A 24,754-nucleotide genomic window follows, 5' to 3' on the forward strand; every position below is an offset into this window, starting at 1 on the left:
GTCCACGGATAGTCTCATATATCATTTTTTCAAGCTGTTTTCAAAAGAGAACTGTTCTTGCAAATATTTTGGATGTTACACTTGAAAAACGATCAAAAGTCAAGTAAAGATTTGAGAACAACAACCGAGAAGGTAAACTGCTTCTTGTCAAACCTTGAAATGAAATTTAGGGAGAGACTCTGCCCTGGAAGGGAGATTTCTGTTGATAAGGCTATCGTTGGTTTCTAGGGAAAGATACACTTCATCATGTATAATCCTAAAAAGCCAACAAAATGGGGTATTCGTCCATATGCCCTCTCAGATTCCAAATGTGGTTACGTACATTCATTTGTCCCTTATTATGGAGGAATAACAACTGAAACATTGGTGAGACCTGATCTCCCTTTTACTAGCAGAATAGTTTTAAAATTGCATGAAAGATTGAAGAACTCAGTATCTGGTTCTCAAGGCTATCATTTCTTCACTGACAGGTATTACACCAGTGTCACTCTTGCAAGGGAATCGTTAAAGGAAAAAACACACTTGACAGGGACAATGATGCCCAATAAGAAATATAATCCACCTGTGATCAAACATCCAAAGCTAAAGAAAGGAGAGACAGTGGCTTACAGGGATGAAAATGTAATGCTCCTTGCATGGAAAGACAAGAGGATAGTCACAATGCTCAGTACATGGGGCACTGCAGAGACTGAGTCCATGAAAAGGAGAGTTCGTGGAGGTGGGAATGAAATAGTTTTCAAACCCAAGGTTGTGACAAACTATACAAAGTTTATGGAGGGAGTTGATACAGCTGATCATTACACAAGCACAAACTGGTTCATGAGGAACACTCTAAAATGGTGGCGTAAATTGTTTTTTCTGGGGGCTTGCAGTTAGTGTTGTTAATTCATTTATATTGTATCAAGAATGCCATCAAAGAAAACATGAAAAACCAATCTTGCAAGTGAAATTTATTAGGAAACTAGTATACAATCTCATTGGAGAATTCCGAGATGGCACACAAACTTCCAGGGTTAGATTAGCATCCACAAACATAGAGCAACGTTTAGATGGAAAACTCCATATAATCACACCCCACCATAACAAAAAACATAAAGATTGTGCGGTTTGCTCTAACCGAAAAATCAAAGGTGGAAGAAGAGAGACCACATATATCTGTGAGACATGTGAAAGTAAACCAGGTCTTCATGTCAGTGAATGCTTCCAAAAATATCTTACCATGAAAAATTAGAGTTTAAATTATGGCTTATCAATTAACTTATCAATAATTATGTAAAAAAATACAAATACATAAGTTCATGTGAAAAGAAACTCCAGTTTTTCATTCTAGTGCCACGCTTAGTAAATTTGGGTTATTTAAAAAATTGAATCCCGAGTAGACTAAGACAATTGAGAAAAAAAGCACACGAGTGAAAAGGGTTAATGAAACAATTTCAGAGTGTAAAAATCATTCGCCTTGACTGGGATCCCAGTCAAGGCGAAAGATTTTTACACTCTGAAACTGCTGCATTGAGATGCACATCAGCAAATGGCTCCGTTAAAAGTTACTGTTGCAGCATCTCCCGCTGTTTCTTTGGAATCAGTCAATTTCACTTATCCACTACTTAATTTATTATGCTCTTGGAATATATACCTATCCACATCTGTAAAAAATGACATAGAAACTAAAAACTTACCTTTTTGGACAATGATTCAATTTTCAAGGCCTGAATATTCTCTTCGGGAGGGGTTTTAGATCTCCTTACAACTCGGGACCTTAAATACAAATGTGACATATATAATCAACATAATATGTATAAAACTAAAATGATGAATACAAATATGAAAGTTGTCATTATAAGAAATCACTATGGTCTTCATGACAATGACAGCGCAAGAAAAATGTTTATAACAAATCCTCCCAATTGCAAGGGTTTTATTTTTATCCAAAAAAAGTATTTATGACAAAATTATTTAAACCAGTGTCGAACTACAAGGATTGTCTGATATTATTGTGTTCAAATACTCAGGCAATTTTAAGGAAAAATGACCTCTGTTTAAACCATAAACACAGTAATCAATCCTAAGGTTGGTTTGGTAGGTGATGGTAGAGTTCACCCAGTACCTAACTTGACGGCGTGTCACACATCAGGGTTAGGGGGCCAGTTCCAACCCCTGTACCGGTTATGGTTCCCCAGGAAGATCTGCTATCCGAAAAATTATATAGCTTGGGTGGAGCTGCTGGTGCCCAGAGAGGTTTGCCCGGGAATCAAACCCAAGCCCTCCAGTCAATAGTCCAATGCTCTCCCCTGGACTACCGCGACCCTACCTTTGTTTACGGGACAGCAAACCAATGTTCTTGGATAATGGCAGTTTTGCCCACAAACTAGATCAAATTTAGCTTTGGGCCTCAGGTCAGAGATTAGTCATCTTAAAAAGCAAACCTTGGCTTTCATAAATACCAAAGTTGACAATCCAAGAGTGTAACTCTGTATTCTATTTTTAAATTGCTTTTCAAATAGTGCAATTTCACAAGATATGGTGGTTTCAAAGAATGAAACCATCACTTTAAGGGGAGGTTTACTGTATACATACTTATTTTAAGAACCAAATGGACTGTATGGAATGAATTCATATGGTTAATAGAAGACCCACCATATCAGTTTCCAAAAACAAGCACCAATGAAGGTTTTCTGATAACTTTTGATAACCATAAAGATTTGAATTGAAAAATTTAACTAATGCATTTCCACTGGTAAACTTCCTGTATGCCTCTGAAGTGTACAGGAAGGCACAGGAAAATTAAAATGTGCATTAAAAAGGCTGAAAAAAAAAACGGAATGGAAAATATCAAGAAGGAACCCACAAGACTCAGAGCAAAAGTAATAATTCAAGTCCCAAAAGACTAATAACTCTCAACCTTGGGCAAGCAAATGGGATAACCACAGATATTGGCATGATTGGCCTCTGATTCGCATACTCATTTCCACTCGGGCTGTATTTCCAAAGAATGAATGATCTCAGGTTTTCCCAGCGTATGGTATTCAAGAAGTTCTCTCGGGTTTCCCACCAGGTCAGGTTGCAGTACACCGACGTTTCGAAGGCTGACTCGGCCATCGTCTTCAGGGTGAAGACGATGGCAGAGTCAGCCTTCGAAACGTCGGTGTACTGCAACCTGACCCGGTGGGAAACCCGAGAGAACTTCTTGAATGTATTTCCAAAGCTTTATATTTCTTTATCCAATGAGCAACCCCCAGCTGACAGAACCAATTAACAAACAACATCAACATGTAACATATCAAACTGGCATAACATATTCTAAAAAACAATTAATTTGTTCATGCCAATAAGAATCTATAGAGAAGCTTATCCATGTAAACTTTGCACTATGAAAATTTGAGATGGCAACTTTGTAAGGCTAGCAAAGCCCAGTCAAGTGGGAAAATTTATTGTTGCTTTTCATCTTAATTACACCTGCATATTGGCATGGTTTAAGGCAGTTCATCCCATTTGGTGCTTCTTTTTACACATTACATTATTTCACTCCCTCTTGTTTAAAAAGATTTTTTCACAGTAAGGCCTACCCCTTGAACAAGTCAATTAGAGTATCACATTTAATTGTCATAAGGGGAAATAGGAAAAATTTCACACTTGTTGGTGGACATTCAATAGAACTAGGTCCCATTGCCTGCATGAAACACAGATGATGGTGAAGTTACTGATATCATTTTGCTTTTTTATTTCTTGCAAAAAATTATAATACTGACTTATTCTCATGACAGAGCTATAAAAATCCGTAACGTGCACATTAAGTCTAGGGATATTTTTCATTGCACACATATTTTTGAATTCCCTGCCCCTGCACATATGTAATCCACATTGACCTTCAATTAATGAACATTCTCTCAAAAAATATCACAATTTTTGGGTCCTTTGAATTACTTTAGGTCTAGGTTTTACACAAATTAGAAATGGCAGTCTTACCTGGCCCTCTCCTTCACTCGTGATATTGGAGTCCTATTGAGTGGAGGTGAAGGTGGCAGGATGGCTCCAAGATCATTTCCCATATCACAAGGTAAATAGGTACTTGATGTTTCACTTTTTGTTACAGCCAGATCACTCTTTGACCACACAATAGAGTTGCAGTTGTTGTCAACTATGAGCTGTAACGTTGAATAGAACAAGAATTTGAAATATAAACATGACAGCATTCTACACATTGTTACTCAGCCGGATTTGAAAATGATAACACTTTTAAGACAATAGCAAAACTATTTACCTCTAAGGAATACTAACTTAAGCAATGAAACTTTTGATATTATTTCCAAAGACAAATTTCTAATTCCAAAGATGATTCCTTTTAAGTTAAGATATGCCACTGAAATTGCATTATTTTTTTTTCATTTATCGAGCACTTGCATGGTGACATGCAACAAAAGTACCTATCCACCTGTGTGCCTTTCATCTTGCTTCATTGATCAAGTTTCCTAACTGTACACATTCCATTTCAATGTTTTCATTTATCTTTTCTTATTATCTTTACCCAATATTCCTGTCATCAATCCTCTCCTCATTGTAAAAGCCTCTTGACTTAGAGCAATTATTCTTCTTATGTCCTTACTACTCTGACCATCATCTTCCCAATCATTTCTTAGGCATGTAGATGCTCTACCTGTTCCAGTTTACGTCTTCTGATTTTCATGTTTATTTAGCCTTTCCATTCTCGAAAACCACAACCATTATGCCACATCTCTACACTTCTTTTCGAAAATGCTCGGCAATGATTGTAATTCTTTGACAATTTGGCTAATTAAAGATTGATCATTAAAAAAACTAGGTGATTTTATGAATTCACCAAATATTTTCCTTTATATCTCCAGTTCTTAACATTCCTCGTTCAAATAAAAAAAGTGTGAAGTAAGTAGTCAAATTAATTTTTCCGTCATCTTCTTAATATTATTCCTTAGAACAGTCGTCAACATTTGAAATAAAAATCCCATTTGTCCAAAATCAATAATCCTTTTAACACACTCTTAATTCTACAATTGAGCACACTTATAAAGTTTTCTTTGTAATACACCTATATTTTGGGAGGTCATCTTCTTTTTGGTTTAGTTAATCAGAAAAGACTAGGCATCCTCACCTCTGACATGGGTGTAGAGTGAAGGGATGCCTCAGATGCTGTCCTGAAGTCCTCATCTGAGAGAGAGCAAGACGATGCAGAAGAAGATATATATGATGCTGATGTATAACTTGCAGATCCTCTACTTTTAGGCTCCGAAATGGGCAATGATTTAAGAGGCAAGAAATTTGGTCTGTGAAGAAGAAGAAGAAAAGACAAAATCTATTAATTTATAAACCAGTCACCATTTTTAGATTTTTGTATTAAAGTTTCATTAAAAAAATATAAAATATTCTATAAATAATGTAATTATAAAAAACAAAAAAATATGCTTTTGCACCTGTTAATTAATTAATTAAAAAGAGCAGCATAATAGAAGAACACTCAAATTCCTCTAAACATTTTTGATTCCTTCCTGAAATTTCCCTTTTCCACTGATTAAAAAGATTTATTAGGACATGCATTTCAGCTCACAGAGCAATTACCAGGTACAAGAAGGAAGGTTTCCTAACTGACGATGACTTAACAGAGCTAAATTATGCTTAATAATTTTTAATTTGGTGAAAAAGTACAATATTTTAAAACTTAATTATTATTGATTTAATCTAAACAATATATTCAAATAATGATCAAATCAAAGGTAAATATGACCAAATTTGTTGAAGTAATTCTGTGATCTGCTTGATTCCATTACATGAACTTCTATAAAATGAGCACATGGCAATTTAAGTAAATACTTCAGATATGAATCTAACCAAAGGAAATAAATTTGATAAGTGCTGCTGGAATTTAATTTAATTTCAGCTCAATCATGGACCAGTATTTTTCTCAATTTCAGATCAATAAGATAATAATTTAATATTAGCTTTTGATCAAATAATTTCATCTTAATTATAGGATTTGGCTAGTGTAAATCAAAGAGTCTCTCTTGGCTTTGATAACATTAAGACCCTCTATAAGACTAATCTTTCTGAACTCCACAATTCTCCCAGCATTATATTCCACTTTCTCCATTGCACAAGAATGTCAACTAGCCTCATTCACAATGTAAAATGTCTTAGTTTTGGGGATGGACCTTTATCAGAAGGCCAGGTGAACCCCAGGGTTGGTTGATAAGGACTCTTCAATTGTGTATGTTAATTTTTTCACGCTTTTTTTAAATTTTGCACAAGGAAAACTAACTCTTTATATAAATATACATTTACTTTCCCAGGCAAACTCACCGCTCGAGGACATCACCCTAAAACTAAAATGGCAGAATACAAAAACTAAAAATACATGTGAACATACTTTTGGGTATCCATTTTCAAGTGGATTAAGCATTTTAAAGAGGGCCATAAAGACACCACGGATGATGCAAGGCCGGGATGACCTTCGACCACATGTGTCGACGACAACATTGATCGTGTGCAGTCCCTTGTCCTTACCGATCACCGAAAAACCGATGTGCAAATGATAGCTGATGAATTGAATTTAGGAAAATTAACAGGGCACACTATTTTAACCAAACATTATGGATGGATCCTTCACCATGACAATGCACCCGCACATTCAGCATTGATTATTTGCCAGGTTCTGGCGAAAAATTCAATCATCATCCTTATTTCCCAGATCTTGCCCCCTCTTTTCCAATTCCCGAAATGCAAAGATGTGATGAGAGGAGACCACTGGGTAGATGTGGACACAATAAAGCAAGAAACGACGAGAAAACTAAAAAGCCTAACTGCCGAGGGCTTCCAAAGGTGCTTTTAACAGTGAAAACGAAGGTGGAATAAGTGCATAGCAACGAATGGAGAGTGCTTTGAAGGGGACAATATCAATGTACAAGTAGACTAAATTTTGCAAAATAAAGTTTTTATGGTCTCAGTTTGTTTATTTATTGGACAGAGTAGTATATTTTTAATATTTCTGTCCTCAACAAGTTCTTAACTTAGAAGTCTCCATTCTTACTGGTTTGTTTCTCTTTGGCATTTAAATGATGTTTATGCTGGGAGTCATTGTAAGAACTAAATGTTTACATCACATAGGTTTTCTCGACTTCTTGAGATTATCGCCTGAAGGAAAAAGTTTTTTTCCATGAAATGCGGGCATTCCATGAGTAATAAATATCTAATTCCAGCAATCAATATCCTAAACCAAGGAATACAAAGAGAAAGAGTACACAAATACTGGAAATATGGGTTCTTTTTGTAATTTCCATTTTGACATGACTCCCTTACCCTGTAAAAGTAAAGAGTGCTCAGTCTTAAGGAAGCCCTTAGGTTTGGTAGTAAAACAGCTTCAATTATATGTATTAGGGAATTCCCATTACTATTCCATAAAGTAAATGTCTTTAAGAAATCACTCAACATAAGCTGCAAGAACTGTTAAGGGTAAATTTAAATACTGACTACATGGCATACCTTTCAGGCCTTGGTGAATCTGATAAATTCCGCTCCAATGAGATATGATCGGCAGTTCCTCTATCCACAGTGCCACTTCCTGACGGACGAACACAGTGTGATGAGGAATGTCTTCTTGATGAACGCAATGATGTTGAACTAACAGCAGGTGAAACAGGAGGTTTGTGAGCATTATTTCTTGAGCTAGAGACTTGGGAAGAAACATTCAAGCGAGGAGGACTGGAAGGCACTAGTGTACTCATACTGGAATCGCTTGAAGTAACTGAGGTGAAAAGGGAACCAGACAAGCTGTTGACACCAACTTGGTCTTCATATTCTCTCTCTTCAGCTGTAAACTTTGGTGAACTTGCCAAAATGGTATTGGAGTAACTGGCAGACTTATTTTCCTCGAGAAAGCTGCTGCCAACATCTGAAGTGTCAGTTGGCATGGTAGCTGCAACCACCCGATTAATGTTTGCAATACCTAGAGGACCACTACTTACACTAGACTTGATTTCACGCACTTCTGAAACATTAGCTGCCGAACCTCTATGGAGTCCCTTCTGTTCATTATTATTTGGTGACATGGTTCCTGTTTCACAAGTACGCTCCAAAGAATTTGTGTAACTAGAGGAGATCTTTTCCTTGATCCCTTGATTGTAAGTCTGAGAAAACATAACATGGATTGGTTGGGATATCAAATTTAACAGCCCACTGGATCCCTGGTGTGAGAGGTCAGTAGTTTTGTGATGAGAATCCGAGCTGCACGGAGAAGATGCCAAAACACTGCCACCAACTGTTGACGCAGCAGACATTTCACTGGAGAGCCTAGACTGATCTGGTTGAGGCTGCAAATTCTTTGGAGGCAAAGGAGGTAAGTTGGCTGCCCTCCTCAGAGCCGCTATCCACCCTGCCCTTATTCCTGGAGTGACAGCAGACAGGAGACACTGCTTCCCATCCCATGTCTGTGAAATGGTCCACCATATAAAATGTTTTGATAACACGGAACAAACAAAGGATTTAATTTTAAAAATATTAGACTTACAGGTCTTCCTTTTCACAAGAGATTTTATTTTAAAATATGATGAGTTACATGGGCTACATGAGCAGGTAGCAAAATCTCAGAATTGGTCTACCTTGCACACCCATGTAGGTAACATATCCCATTTATGAACAACAAAGGAAATGCAAGAATAAATTCTCAGGCATAGATGGAAATGATAGGTTTTCAGGGAAGTGAATGCAGGAAATTTGAACAGTGAAATACCATTTTTGTATTTGATTGTCTATCAATTTTCGTGGATGAATTGGAAGACCACTTTTGACTCCTCATAAATTCAAGATATTCCAAATATTTCTAACAAAGTGCATTCATACAGGGTTCGTCCGGAAAATAAGTGTACTGATTTTTTCCCGCCGCTCCAGGCGCGCCCAGCACCGCTCAGACGGGCTGCGATTGGAGGGGGGTATGTTGGCAAGCGACGCTGAAAAAGGCAGTTGGCTCTGAGCTGTGGTGTAGTGAGGAGCTCTGTTAACGCGAACCTCCACGCTCGACCCACGTCACGGAACGCGATGCCGAAGTTTTTGGAGCAGCGTTATTCCATCAAATTTGCGGTAAAGCTTGGGAAATCATCTACCGAAACTGTCGGTATGATTAACCAGGCTTACGGGGAGTCAGCCATGTCCAGAAACATGATCTTTCGGTGGCACAAGATGTTCGTGGAGGGCAGAGAAGAGGTCGACGACGAACCACGGCCTGGACGCCCATCAACGACACTCACCGACGAAAATGTGCGAAAAGTTCGCGATGTACTGAACTCTGATCGTCGTCTTAGTGTTCGGATGATAGCAGAGCAGTGTAATGTGCCAAAAACAATAGTGCACAAGATTATTAGGGAGCAATTACAGATGCGAAAAATTTGCGCAAAGTTGGTGCCGAAAGTGCTCAGTGATGATCAAAGACTCAATCGTTTGGAAATCACGACACAACTTGCGGATCACTGCAAAAATGCCCTACAGCCCGGACTTGGCACCACCGGACTTCTTTCTGTTCCCGAAGATAAAGAGGAGTTTGAAAGGAACGCGATATGGGACTTTGGACGCCGTCAAAGAGGCCGTGACGACGTGTCTTCGAGAGGTTCCCGATGATGCCTTCGCGGGAGCATTCCAGGAATGGGAACGCCGCTGGAACAAGTGTATTGACTCACAAGGGTCCTATTTTGAGGAATATTAGCTTAAGATATGTAAAAGTGTAATAATTTTTTTTTCCTGAGCTCAGTACACTTATTTTCCGGACGAACCCTGTAAATCACCTGATGTTATCATATGGCTCTTTTACAACAGAGAAACCAATGATCAACCAAAAGATGAGCTGATCATGGAGGCAATGGACTATTAGGCACTAAATCGAATGTCATATAACATTTGCATATTTAAAAAAGGGGAGGCTATTTATTAGATGCAGATCCCATTATTTGTTATTATTATCATTATGGTTATTAATGACGTTACTACAGTTATGCATAAAAGCCCAGGGACTACGAAAATCACACAATTTGAATTATACTGACGGTGTTTAGAGGAGTAATAAACCTGGTCCCCAAGCCAAATAATCCAGCCAATGAGCTATCCTTTGCCTAATAACATTCCAACAGACAAAGTAAATACTTTCAAGGTCATCAAAACCTGCATGAACACTAAAATTCATACGCCCCACTAGGATATCATTACACATAATTATATTCCGATCACAGATATTTTAACCAAATTGAATTTATTCACGATTATAAACTGTCATGAAAACATACTTATCATATGATTTCGAATCGCTTCAAACTGAAAAGACATCACTTACCATAAGCTGAATGCCATGATTTCGCTCTACTGCTGTTTCCCTGACGTCACTTACAAGTCCCAGATCAATAACTCCATCTAAGATGCCCTTTCCTTCTGCACTTGAATCACGGTAATACAGTAATCCACTTCCATTCAAAACAAACCAGTGTTTACTCCATTCCTGTAAAAGTAAATTGAGAATATGAGAACTTTTGGCATACTACCTTGATCAAAAATTTCCCGGAATTTATTCAGAAAATTAAAAATACAAGTTTATTCATCTAAATCTATATTGTCCCCTTCAAAGTAATCCCCATCGACTGCAACACACTTATGCCAGCGCTTGATCCAATCCTCGAAACATTTTTTATATTCGGTTTTCGGTATGTCCATCAGTGCTTCCTGCGATTTTTCCATTACTTCCTCTCGGCTGCTAAAACGCGTTCCCCGTAATGGTTTTTTAACTCGATTGAACAGAAAGAAGTCACAGGGAGCCAAATCAGGTGAATTCGGTGGCTGTTGGATGGTATTTGTTGCATTTTTCGTCAAAAAATTACGAATAATGATAGCACTGTGCGACGGTGCGTTATCATGGTGCAAAATCCACGAGTTTTCTGCCCACATTTCTGGTCTCTTTCGGCGAATTGCTTCACGCAAACGTCTCATAACGCCCAAATAATACTCTTTGTTTACTGTCTGGCCTTGTGGCAAAAATTCATGATGCACTACACCGTTGTAATCCATGAAAACCGTCAGCATTGCCTTCTTTTTTGACTGAAAACGACGTGGTTTTTTTGGTCTCGGCTCATTTGGTGAACGCCATTCACTTGCCTGATGTCTGGATTGCGTGTCGTACTCATAAACCCACGTCTCGTCTCCAGTAATGATCCTTTTGATGAATGTGGGATCGGATTCAGCCTCGCAAATCATGTCTTTTGCGACGTCAACACGGTCTCTTTTTTGCATGAAATTGAGGTCTTTCGGCACCAACTTTGCTGCTACACGACGGAAACCCAAATCATTAACCACAATGTCTTGGGCGGATCCATAGGCAATGTTCAAGTCCTCCGCTATTTCTCTGATGGTTAATTTGCGGTTATTGACCAACATTTCTTTTACTTTATCAATTTTTCACCGACTTTCGATGTCGATGGTCTGCCACTGCGTTCATCATCTTCGATTGACTCACGACCACTTCTGAACCGCTCCTGCCACTGGTAAACGACCGTTTTTTTTAGAGAATCGTTGCCGAAACACTTCCAACATTTCCAACGTCCGTGCGCCACTAAATCCGTTTTTTACGCAAAATTTAATACAAGTTCGTTGTTGCAAATTTAAATCCATTTCTGAAATTGTAAAAAATCGCCAACACACACAGAGATAGATGTACTCTTGGCTATGTAACTTTTGCAAATGTCAAGTTATGACACTAAGATTTAAAGGGAATATCAACAACAGATGTACCAATTTAACAAAAAAAAACAGAACTCAAATCGGAATGATGGGAGCGCCACACGGTGGTTATTCCGGGAACTTTTTGATCAAGGTAGTACAAACACCCTAAAAATCAAAATAAAAAAAGTGTAAAATCTGAGAGTTGTAAAATAATTCAGGGGGTTATTGTCATGATTTGATGTCTCATGCCTCTGTTTTTGTTCCAGATTGAAGGAGGAAGAGAAAGTTGGCATTTTTTTCTTTTCACAGCACATTTACCCAATTTTACTAGGGGATGTATTAAATTTATGTCTTTATAAGAGAGTTGACTCAGCCAAGTTGAACAGGATAGATAGATAGATAGAGGTCTTTATTACAGGGGAGGGCACAGGACAGGGGAGAGAAACCATATGTTGGCCTAAAACTCAAATGACTTTTCTGAATGGCAGTATGTCGCACCATAAAAGTGGAAAGGTTAATTTATACTTGTAACTAATGAAATAACAAGTCCATAATTTGTATGGCAGGTCATTTTTTTTTACAAGTACCATGTACATTCTAATTCAAGAACTATGCGTGTGAAAATTAAACTGCATTATAAATATAATTAGCATTAAACAGATATACCTTTCCATACCAATGGTTTTCAAAATAATAAGCAATTTCAATATTGAGAGATGACAGACTACTGAATACAATTCAGTTTGCAGCACATATTCAGCATTGCCTGGAATATCTTAGCAGCAACAGAACTTTCTGAAAACACATTTTTATGCAGAATAGAACTAAACCAGAACAAACTATTATTACTCCACTACTGGCATGTCTCCATATTTAATATGAGGATTTCGGACACGATTAAGATTTTTTTCAGTCCACATTTGCCCCAGAACATCATTTTTCTCCATGGCTGATTTTCCAGCAAATCTAGCTTCTAATAACAAAATACTTGTACTCAAGCCATTTAAATGAACATTATCACCAACATTTTCAAAGCAAAAATATATTGCCATATATATGATTGTTGAGGAGACATCAAAAAAAGGAGAGGAAATTGTATGCTTGCAATTACTCTCTTTACAATGCTACACACACACTAAAACAATTGTTTTACCACTCATCTAAATGAAATACCATTTGAAGTCATCTATATTTTTTTAAATGATAAAGAATAACTTCACATGCTTCTTTGTTGATTTTGCATTTGGGTCGTCTACTTACCCACAGATCAGATTTTGATCTTTCAACAATCAGACAGATAGAGAGGTCACGAGAAGAGGTCAACTAAACATGGAAACCATAGTTATTTAGTGGTTTGGAACTCGGACCTGAAGGAATGGATGGACTGACAAGGAAAGCATGCCACCGAGAACTGTCTTGAAAAAAAGCCCAGTAAACTTACATGACAGATAAGAGTAAAAATAACAATCAATGATATTATTGTCAACCCCGGTGGTGGCAGGGTAACATCCTCGCCTGCCAACTAAGAGGTCACAGGTTCGATTCCCATCTAGATGGTATTTCCTCCACCTAGGGCTTAGGTGTATGTAATTGTAATATTGTTCTACCATCGTTTGAAGTCCGATATAAAGGCTGAAGTGTTGTTTTTGGACTAATGCAAAATAAATAAATAAATACCTCAATCTAACTTTACAAAAAAAATTATGAAAGAAGTTGGTATGCCGCTGCAAATAAAAATACAAAGAAACATACCACAGCAGCCACCCTCAATAAGAAAGAAACTATGGCTACAGCCAACCAATTAACAGATTATATGCAATACATACGGATGATAATATACTTTATGAATACCTTTGATGACCCAAGTTTCATCAGCCAGCCATGTTTAATTGACAACTCATGCGACAATTCTCTTGTGTCATGAACTTCTAGAGTATCCACATTTTTTCCATCAACTTCATGTTTTGGATTACTTTGTCGTGATATCTGGTCTCCGCTCGTTATAACATCAGTGCGCTCTGCAGTTTCCACAGAACAGCATGAAGATGAGGACATTGAATCCAATACGCAACCATCAGGATCACCCCTCACCTATGTGCACATTGGAGAAATATTGATATTCATCTCATTCATATGCATTAAAACAACCACAGCACAGAACTACACAATGTTTGGCCAAATTAAAAACAAAGGATTAAACATCCCCGTTTACCATGAGTGACGGTCTTGGGATCTGAACAAATAATTAAGTTTAATGAGATCCACTCAACAAACCATACCTCACCCCTCACAAACTACTCAGTCCAGACTATATACATGTATGCATTCATAAGCATTGTCAACTGAATTAAAATTATTGAAATCATTAATGAATTTTATTCATCCAGCTAATTAATTTTCATAAGGTTAGTACTTTCTACATTGATGTCAAATAGAACCTTTAATTTGATTTATCAGAATGTATGTTTTCTGATTATTCACCATATGCTTTGAGTCTGATTGACTTTCCTATCATTCTAATTCAGTTTCTGTAAAATCATAATGCATTTTCAATTTTCCCATTAGAGGTGCCACAAATTTTTTAATTTTCTAATTCTATTTAGTATGCATCTGCGAGAAATTTTGAACGTAGTGCAACTGGGTTGTTATCACACATTTTGAATGATTACAAAAAGCCAGTTTACTTAATGGATAAAGAATTTTAAAATGACAGCATAGCACATATTTTACGATTAGTGGTAGACATTTTAATTACTCATAATGTATTTGAAACATCACATTAAGGGAGATTTTGCACTGCAATGTAGATGCAACTTGTTTGATATGATGTAATGATTCTGTTAGGTTTAGCATAACATGTAAATTGCAATGGAAGAGCATTAAAAGTCTTGGAATGCAAAAAATACTATTTGAAAATAGGATGAATGATATTGTAAAAATATTAAAATTTACTTTCTTGGATTCTAATGCCGTTGCCCCAAAAATTATTTTTTTCTCAAAACAATTTAGACAGTTTGCAGCAGTCATAATAATGATCATATCACAGTTCACTTGCTCCATGAAGTTCACCTTGCTTCATTTATTGCATTATTTGCAACGTACACAACACTGTCATCGAAAAGTTAGTTGACAAAAAGACAATTCACCTAAGAAGATCTGGATGAGGAAATGAATAATACTATGCTCTGTTAGCCAAGTTCTTATTCCTAGCCTTATTTTACTTGAGTTTTATAATGAATGTGACCTATTTTTAATTTTTCTGCAGTTTGCATTTCTACAGTTTACATTTAGGGTTCCAACGTGCCTTGAAAAGTGCAAGTGCAGTTACTGGATATATTTTATCTCATTTCAATAAATACACAAACTTATGTACACATATATACGAAGCTTTCCCATTTTAAGTAATGCCAATCAATAGACCATATCATAATCACTTTTATTGATGTTGCTTTAGTGGTACCTAAAAAAAATTAACAATAAAAAAGACACCATCAACATCAATGAGGAATTCGAAATATTGTTACCTGGATTAATTGCTCAAAATGTTTCATTTGCACACAAAAATTTTTTCAGAGCATATTAACCATATGAGTTGGGGGCTTCATGTATTTTACTTAGGTAAAGGTAAATTTTAACCAACATCATAATGGTTAGTGTCCTAGTGCCTGGAATATGATTACTTAGGTAAAATTTGTAAATCATCCCATTTGCCCGATATGCATCTCACCAGTTTCATTGCAGTTAGTCTTATTTATATTATCACAACAGTGTATAAAGCAATAGATTCCCTGACAAAATACTATACTTGCATTATCAAATGGGGTGGTCTTAAAGGCAAAAAATGTACATATTATTAATTATAATTTAACTTTCTTTTAAAGCACACATACAGTTTTTTCCACAGGAGAAGTCGACTTGATAGATGCATGCTTTTCTTCAGTTGAAGAACTGCTTCTCCTCCAACTTCCCGGAGTAGAACTCTTGGATGTTTCATAACCAAGTGCTTCACTTCGAAATGGCCTGGTGATTGATGAAATTTTCACTTCAGGATCAATACTGATGACAGAGGACAACCTAAAACACATAAAACTTATTACTCCCAGATGTATGACACTAAGGGAGAAAGAAACACACAAATTATACTGAAATGTGGACATTCCAATGGTGTATTTTTATCCATTTAGTACCCTACAAGTTTACCAATTCTAGTTCATATTCTTCTTGCTTAAAGAACTCAAAAGACTCGTTATGAAATACCAAAAATGCTAGTGAATACCCAGTAATTACTCCAGTTTAATAAAAGAGGAAAACATTTGTTTAGTTATGGCAATCATGATGTAATATTTTACCAATTATTTGTGCAAAAATACCTATCATACTTCCATAAATAAGTATTTATTTTGTTTATATAATAATAAAAATGGCTAGCATTAAAAATATAAATTTAAAACTTGATTGATACATAGTGTTTATGATTTCAGCAATTGCTTTACATATATAAATATGTGTAGTGAAATAAAAGCTTATTTAGAATACTAATGATAACAAACAGAAGTAACTTTCATCGTGTTAGCATTTGTCTCTGGAAGTACCATAAAATTGGATAAATACTCATTCAACAGTAGCCATCTTGATTATTTTATTTAAAGGTTTTAAGAAGGTCAAATTAAACTTGAAAATATGAATACACAAACATGGCTACTTCATCTGATAATTAATATCCCATCCATTGATAGAAAAGAATCTGTAATTTGAAACTCACTTCTCATTGGGATTTGTAGAGCAAATACTGGAACGTGAATGTGGTTCCACTCCTTCATTTCCTTTGCTATGAAATGATGGCACATCAGAAAAATAAGACCGAGACACTGTCACATCTCCAGTCACTTGGATTCGTGGCATGAGATGACAATCATTTTCGGCAGTATCACTTATGCATTCAGCCACCAGCACTTCTGACGATCCAGTCGGCAGGGAAGCAGACAAGACCGCATTTGAACTGGTGACAACAGGACTGGGAGTGTGGATTCCAATTCTAGTTTCCTTATCACCTTCTGAGGGGTATGCATGGTGTAGTGGTGATATGCAGCTGTTAAAACGCTGGCGGAGGATTGGAGAAGCCTGACGACTGAAAGATGTTGCTCCTGAAATTGCTTTAAGGAGTGAAAATTATTAGTACAAGCTCTAAATTAAATATTAAAAGATACTTTTTTTTTAATGGGAGATGATCAGTGCAGCTCAAAAGAAACACTTCAAATACTCTTATGATTACAATTTTCTACCAGGTATGGGCGGGTGAGACATTTCATCTAACTTTGATAATGCTGCACCAACATTTCTCACTATGTTTTCCTCCAGAGCATTAAGCAAGTAAGCTGAGCCTGTTATGGAAAGCCCCTTCCTTAAGATACCCCAAAAAAATTCTCACCCGAGGTCAAAATATTTTACTGGTCATTTTCTAGTGAAGCCAAAGACATTAACATTCTTGCTTGATACTATTCTCATTATGTGTGGAAAGTCAGCTAAATCATTAAATTTTCAATAATTACTAAACACAAACCTTCTCCTGAATAATCACACAACCTTGTCCTGATTGCTTTGTATTTAAACTAAAGAGCCATAAAACAATTTCCATTGAAAATTCGCATTCTATGAACGAAAAAATATCATTTTGAAATATTGCTGAGCCAATGCTCCATCCACTAATTATATTCCCAATATAGAACTGCAACTCTACATTTGTGCATGTGTGACAGAGAACAAGAGGCACTTCAAACATTAGAATAAATCCCAAGAAAATGTGATCACCTTCATTCATTTACTTGTAATGTCACAAAACACCTCATACAATCACGAAATGCACTTTTAGATCTACTCCTGATTTCTATGCAAGTTACAAGGGCTCCAAGAACTTCAAGGAATCGAAGTACTGTCACATTTAAGAGTACAACTGTTAAGGTGTATGTTTAGACTGAATTCCTTTAAGCATTTACTTCAATTTGTTTAAAATTGAGAGTATTTCCTCATTTAGGGAGTATTTCTAAGTTATTTCATGAATTATTCCTTGGATTAAAATGGTGAGTAGACACACTTCTGAAAATTATGAGTTTTTAGAGCTATCTCAAGGTGTTCATCAATACTGTAGCTCAGAGCGTCAAAACAATCAAAAAGAATGATAATAATCAAAATACTTCCCAAATATGAATTTTAGATTAAGTTTAGCATCAAAAATAAAATATGCAGGTAGAAAATTTTATTTTAAAATGAAATGTTCTGAAAATGTGAAATTTGAGAAAAGTGATTAAAAAGAAATGTGCCCTTTGACCAATGACTACTTTCAATGAGGAAACGTTCACCAATATCTAATCATATCTTCTACATTCAATAAGACATTTAATCCAAAATTTATTTTTACTCAAAGAGGGTTTCAATTTTATTATTGCCCATATACTCCTAATTACAAACACACAAAGATGAGAAATTTTGCCATAAGTATTTCGGTAGCCTCATGCGTTTATTACCACAGTGAATTTGTTGACATGATACATTCCCATAAAACATTGAGAGATGAAAAATTCAAACCAACACACCTCTCTGGGAAGCCCCCATGGACAGTGGATCGGATCGACCTCCTGGGAAGGTAGCATTCCGCTTGTGTCGAGCCTTAATAAAAGAAAAGTCAAGTTGAAAATTTTTTCATTTGTGACCTAATAGTCCATCACATCTATGCATTAAGTTGTGTGTGCAGTCAAAAAATAATATCCTAACATCTTAAAAAGTTCCTATAATCTGAGCATGGAAACATGGTAGCATACATACTTTAAACGAAGGGATCACACCAGCGAAGTAAAACAAACCGCAATGGATGCAAGAGAGAGTATTGGTATTCATGCCATGATGTAGGTTAATTTGAATTCCTTATAAATTGGAATATGTGACCTACAGCTTTAATCAAGCAAGCAGCCTAAGGGAAATTCTTTTCTCTTTAAGAAAACATACTGAAATTTGGCAGTTTAGATGACCATGCATCTGCTATGTTTCTATGTTAAGAGAAACAAAAAATAGATAACTCATCCCAACAATATTGATCAACAAGCTTGCACACGACGTCTTTGACAATACTTGAAACAAAGAAACAACCATTACATTCAAAAGAAAATAAGCCACGCGCGGACATTTCCATACTTAAGTAATTTTTAAACACGACAGATTTTTTAAGTTTACCCTTATCGTGTACATAATTTGAAAATAAAAATTGACAAGAAAATGCACCGAGTTTCTGACGATTTGCTCCCCACAAATATGTAAAGAGCTTAATAAGACAACACTATGCACAAGCAAATATTTGAACAATGATCTGTAGTAATAGCAAAAATTATAAAAGATTTTAAGGCATCCTACATGAATCAACTCCATCAAATTAGTGTATACAACACTGAATCTGAGTAGCACTTTCAAAAGAATATAATTAAACCCCAAAATGACAACGTGCTGTCTAGTTATGCACCTTCAAATTTATGAAATTAAGAGATTTAACACAGGAAGTACAAATTTAGATATTACTTAAACAACGGACCTGTCTCAACCTTGAGCCTCCCTGAGGAGTAACTGGCGAGACAACTGCCAAGAGTGCACCCAGCCATGCCTTCGTCTCTTCAGGGGTGTCACCTCGAACAAAATGAACCCTGTCTGGAGCCGCAACTGCTAAGCTGTGTGGATGGCCGGTTTCAGATTCGGGGGCTTCCCATACAATGCTGCCAACTCCTTGACCAGATGTCCCAATGAGGGAGATGGCAGCCTGTGGAACTGTCTCAGGCTGCAAGAAGATATTACAAACCAAGCTTAGTGATAAAAACCAAGGAAAATATCTTCTCTATTTTAGTTGCATTAGAGAACATTTGCATGGCCTTTCAAGGCATAAAAAAAGCAATGCCAAAGCCACAAATACATAATTATTGATAAATAATACTAGATAGTATTACTCACATGCTCGTCAACGGAGTAAGTAAGCTCTCCATCATCATAAAGGACAAACCATCGTCTTTGCCAGCGCTGCAAAGAAAAAAATACACCAAATCATTACCAATTATTCAGTATCTACATTAAGAAAGTAATTTTTCAAAGCTTTTTCTACATGGAAACAAGTGGTGATTAGTAACTTGGTGAGTTTCTACATAAAACTATGGGTCAGGAGTTTTAAATCATTTCTATAAATAAACAAAAGAGTTAATACTATCATTGTTAATTTACAGATATTTCATGATAACTTTGAGCATGATTGTGAATAAATGCCTTAGTAAATTTTTTGAGACGGGAAATTAATCACTAAATCAATACCATTCAGGAAAATCTTAGTACATCAATCTTGATATTATGGGCTTTTAAATGTTAAGTTAAAGAAAAACAAACCTTTGTCCTATTGATAGGATTGGAGAAGTCCCAATCTGGAGCCACAAATAAGTATCCACATTTGCAGGCCTTTCTAGTTGCCTGAAAATGCATTATAGAAGTCCTTATTACATCGCAGGAAATTTGGTTACTATTTTAACATGTCTATCTTAACCTTAACTGATTATGGAATAATATGATCTATATCCCTTTTACGCGTCCTATACACCTGTCATGTATTCCCAATACTGTACACTTGTGTCTGCAGGACAAATTAATATATCATTATATCGGCGTAATAAACATTCAATACCAACCCTTGGATAGTACTGCTTATTACATTACACAGTATTTACTACCTGATTCGCAGTAAACAAAATAATTTTTAAACTGATGACGGTTACCTATTAACAATCCATAGAGCATACTTTATCCAAAAATATTCTTAATTTCACTTCCCACCTCATATATTATCGATAAATGTCATTCAGGACTATTAATAAACGCGAGTTCGCTCATGCTTTCACACTAGTCCCATGTTATATCAAACACATTTAACTGGAACTGTAATTAAACAAAACCTAATGAAAACAGTTATTTGAAATAATGAGAGTATTAATATGTCAGTACGGTACTAATAACAAAGTGAAAATTGCAATAATAGTAATTCACAGAAAGTGAAAATAACTTTCACATCAACAGATACAAATAACGTCAACAGAAGTATTCCGCTCAATCGGTAAGGTCTAAGAATGAGTTACTAATATCTCAATATTACAGCGACCAACCAATATTATTCTAACACTTTTCATAACAACTCTGTACTAGAGTCGTTTGGAAAGTCAATAACTCGAAAACAACAACCCACGTGAACTGCTTCAAATATTTAAAATGTATAAAGTGGTACTAAACAGAAGGTATCATACCAGTTCATTTGCATTGGTTTTGACACACCTCAAACAGTGATCGAACCAACCATTGTATTTTACACAGCAACATGCATTGTTAATCAGCATTAACTGATCAATTTCAATACTTACCCTATTACTTTCTAATGCTTCGGCACTATGCTCTTCCTTCTGACGAAAACAATTGGAGCACTTTGTTTTGTTGAAAATGTTCGGAGCAAATTTTCTACACTCCGATCTCATCAACGGAGACATTTTTTCGACTCAAAGACACATTTTCCAAATGTGACAGTGATACCACATTAAAACATGAACTCAGAATACCACAACAGTAATTTCCTAACAACATTTCTAACATATATGCGATTTTTGAAAGACAGGGGCGGAACGAAGTTGAAATACCAGGTCACATTCAGAAAGGCAAAACACAACGTGGCCAGAAATTCTTGAATCACAAATGTATTCTCCAAACGTCACAGTTGTAGGCAAAATCTCACAGAGCATAATGTCCTAAATCTCACAGTAATGTTCTAATCCACAGTAGCCATTACACATGCTACGTCAACTCATTTCATTAGTATCCCCCGAAGGAAAACGGGGAAAACAGTAAGCGCAAGATTTCTCTTTCGGAGACTTCCGCGAAAAAAAATAGGTCAAAATTATGTTAAAAAGAACTTGTCGAATCATTACTTGATTAAAGTTAACAAATTTGTGGTATTCTATGTGGAATAATTTTGTCATAAAATAAATTTTGTTGCGGTCGTCATTGTTTAGCTCTTCATACTTTGGGGAAAAACCATAATTGACAGATAGTCGGAGTCATTGGAGCTTCAAGGAGTTAACACGGTATTACCACAACTAGGCACACCTTGGACGTCTGCTGAGTAACCTGTTGCGTTAAAGTTTAATGTATACATAATAATGAAATAACTGTCGGTAGTAGTATTTCGTAAATTTGCTAGTGCTGAACGTCTGAAAGGTTATATGTTCATTTCTTACACTTGGGTTTTTAAAGTAGACTGCGTTCTTTGTTTCGATGTACAAATAATTGACCTGTAGAATGATAAATGAATTAATGGTAACTTTTATGTATTGTTTCTTTCTTTGGGCTTTCTGTTCATTTTTGGCAACTAGTGAGGCATAATCTTCGTGTTGACTCATCGTAATATAGTGTTGACTTTTTTGAAAGAAGGTTGCGTCCTTAAAAAAGGTGCGTACACCAGACACTTCGTTATAATTGCTTATGGAAATAGACCGAAATTCGGACCCGTCTTTCATGAATTCTTTAAATAAAGTCACGAGAACATTTAAAATTCTACTCGGGTGGAGCAAGACTTTCTGCAACCTAAAGCGCTGGATTATAAGTCTTAATCTAGGGCTCTACTACGATGAGCATGAGGCGGGGCCATTTTTATAGCTTTCAGAAATAATTTATTTACTGAAAGAAAAATGTTTTGTAAAATCGATACGGTGCTGAGTGTATTGCGACATTTATAATATGATAAACAATGTCCATAATTGTAAATTTATTAAATGGATGGGCAGGCCTTAGCAACCAAGGTTTTTTGGAACAAGCCAGGTATTTACTATATAATTTCCTGTATCATTTTACGTACCCGTGTGCCTAGTTAGAATAGTGAAGCAATGGGAAGAGAATTAGACATGCGGGAAAAAATTCCTGCTTTCCTCTTAAAAACTTAAAATTGAATGAGATCGTTCTTCGATCCACACCACCCTCAAGAATGTCAATCGATCATTAAAGTAGGTACTCTTCATAGGAATAAATTCCCTCTCTCAGAACTAAATACAACTTTCTTGAAGTCCAAATACGGAGGAAGAAAGCTGTAAGGAGAAACTGTCCTACTACCATAATTGCTTAGTATGCTCACCATTTTGGTGCAGAGGTGTGGTCACACACCCTCTATCAGGTGACTAGTTAGGAAGGGAAAATAAATTGGGGATGACGAGGGGAAGGAATCCAAGAATGTAAAGAGAACACGGGAGAAAAAAATTACATATATGGATTTGTGGGGAGTCGATCAGTTTAAATTTCTACATCTACAAAACCCTGGAAACTACCATAGATACATAAGGCAGGAGTTATTAGATCACCAGCCGGCACAATTAATTTGGGGAAATTGATACGTCTGTATGAAACTAGTGTTTTTGTTGAAACATTTTACCAAGTTCGCTTTGCTTTCAACTATCAAACCAAAATAAATAAAAAATGTAGCAACTCTTGGTTTTACCAAGTATGATTTCAAGAAACATTTTTGTATTATAGCCTTCATGGACATGAAAGCCAATGGCCTCAAAAATGTCAACTTATTGTTGTGTAATTATTGTTCTAAGATTTATTTCACTAGTCACCAATCAGGTCAGATGAGTTAAGTGGCCGCATGTCCATCCAGAATTGTAATGAATCTATTTATGAAGAAAAAGTAGAAGTGAAGTATAAGATTGAATCATAGACCTCTTTGACGACCAAATACAATTGATAAAAGCTTTATATAGAGGGATGGGGGAATGTTTGAATACCAGAATTTTACCATCCCATAAAATCATTCATTCTCTTACATAATAACCCTCAGGGAGACATTAATGTGGAAGTATCACATTAAAAATTACAGCACAGGGTAAGTTTAGCAGACATGGATTTAGTGATATAGGTAATACCTAAAATCAGACAAATTCAGTATGAACATGGTGCCCTCATATAATCTCCAAATCTCTCTTGATCAAAATCATTCTCATCCCTAATATTCCAAGACAATTTTTTGGCCTAGTGCCCCAGCATTAAATATCTTCTTAAGACTGAATGTAAAATCACCAATAAAGTACATAAATAAAATATTTTCATTGTAGTGATACAATTTAATCAGTAGGCCAAGTAAACCCCTGATTTGGTAGATTAGGACTCTTCAAATATTATTGCGAGAATGGTATGGGCACCTTCTGGCAATTGACACAAAACTCTACAACAAGCATGCTATCATTACATAAATTTCTCTAAAATGAGCACATGGCAACATAAGTAAATACTATAGAATTGAATCTAGCCAAAGGAAATAAATTTGTTAAGCGTTGCTGGAATTTAATTTCAGCTCAATCATTGACCAGTGTTTTCCTCAATTTCAGATCAATAAGATAATCGGTTACTATTATCTTTTGATCAAATAATTTCATCTTAATTATAGGATTTGGCTAGTGTAAATCAAAGAGTCTCTCTTGGCTTTGATAACATTAAGACCCTCTATAAGACTAATCTTTCTGAACTACACAATTCTCCCAGCATTATATTCCACTTTCTCCATTGCACAAGAATGGCCACTAGCCTCACTCACATTGTCTTAGTTTTAAAGATTGACCTTTATCAGAAGGTGAAGGTTGAACCCCAGGGTTGGCTGATCAGGACTCTTCAATTAATGCTTGTTAATTTTTCATCTTTAGTTAAATCTTGCATAATGAAAACAAACTATTTATTAATATATCCATTTACTTTCCCTGAAAAATTGAAAAAGTATATACAGGCAAACTCACTGCTCGAGGACATCACCCTAAAACTAAAATGGCAAGATACAAAAACTAAAAATACATGTGGACACACTGTAGGGTATATTTTCGCTTTCATTTTTCATGTTTTTACAGTGTACTAACGAGAAATATCTCTGCCATGAAAGTTAAGGGTATGCAACCTCTTCGATCTGCTAGCTGAAAACTGCTTCTGGGGAGCAGAAAGTAGATTA

At 36.0% G+C, this 24,754-nt stretch overlaps 1 protein-coding gene across 1 annotated transcript in view; it reads right to left on the bottom strand.

Moving 5' to 3' along the window:
- Positions 1-21,565, bottom strand: part of osp (myosin phosphatase Rho interacting protein outspread) — a 57,449-nt gene extending 35,884 nt beyond the window's left edge. The window contains exons 1-13 of the mRNA XM_071584363.1: positions 21,141-21,565; positions 20,122-20,202; positions 19,699-19,764; positions 19,289-19,528; positions 18,303-18,375; positions 16,475-16,865; positions 15,603-15,786; positions 13,564-13,803; positions 10,337-10,498; positions 7,504-8,447; positions 5,123-5,294; positions 3,964-4,142; positions 1,677-1,755 (exon numbers count right to left, since the gene is read on the bottom strand). Of these exons, the coding sequence (XP_071440464.1) occupies positions 1,677-1,755; positions 3,964-4,142; positions 5,123-5,294; positions 7,504-8,447; positions 10,337-10,498; positions 13,564-13,803; positions 15,603-15,786; positions 16,475-16,865; positions 18,303-18,375; positions 19,289-19,528; positions 19,699-19,764; positions 20,122-20,202; positions 21,141-21,263 (2,934 nt within the window). The 5' untranslated portion in view covers positions 21,264-21,565. The remainder of the gene's footprint in view (positions 1-1,676; positions 1,756-3,963; positions 4,143-5,122; positions 5,295-7,503; positions 8,448-10,336; positions 10,499-13,563; positions 13,804-15,602; positions 15,787-16,474; positions 16,866-18,302; positions 18,376-19,288; positions 19,529-19,698; positions 19,765-20,121; positions 20,203-21,140) is intronic.
- Positions 21,566-24,754: the final 3,189 nt, after the last annotated feature.

The sequence above is a fragment of the Hetaerina americana genome, unplaced genomic scaffold (genome assembly GCF_022747635.1).
Source record: "Hetaerina americana unplaced genomic scaffold, ioHetAmer1.1.p SCAF_1, whole genome shotgun sequence".
In the NCBI taxonomy this organism is placed as follows: Eukaryota; Metazoa; Arthropoda; class Insecta; order Odonata; family Calopterygidae; genus Hetaerina; species Hetaerina americana.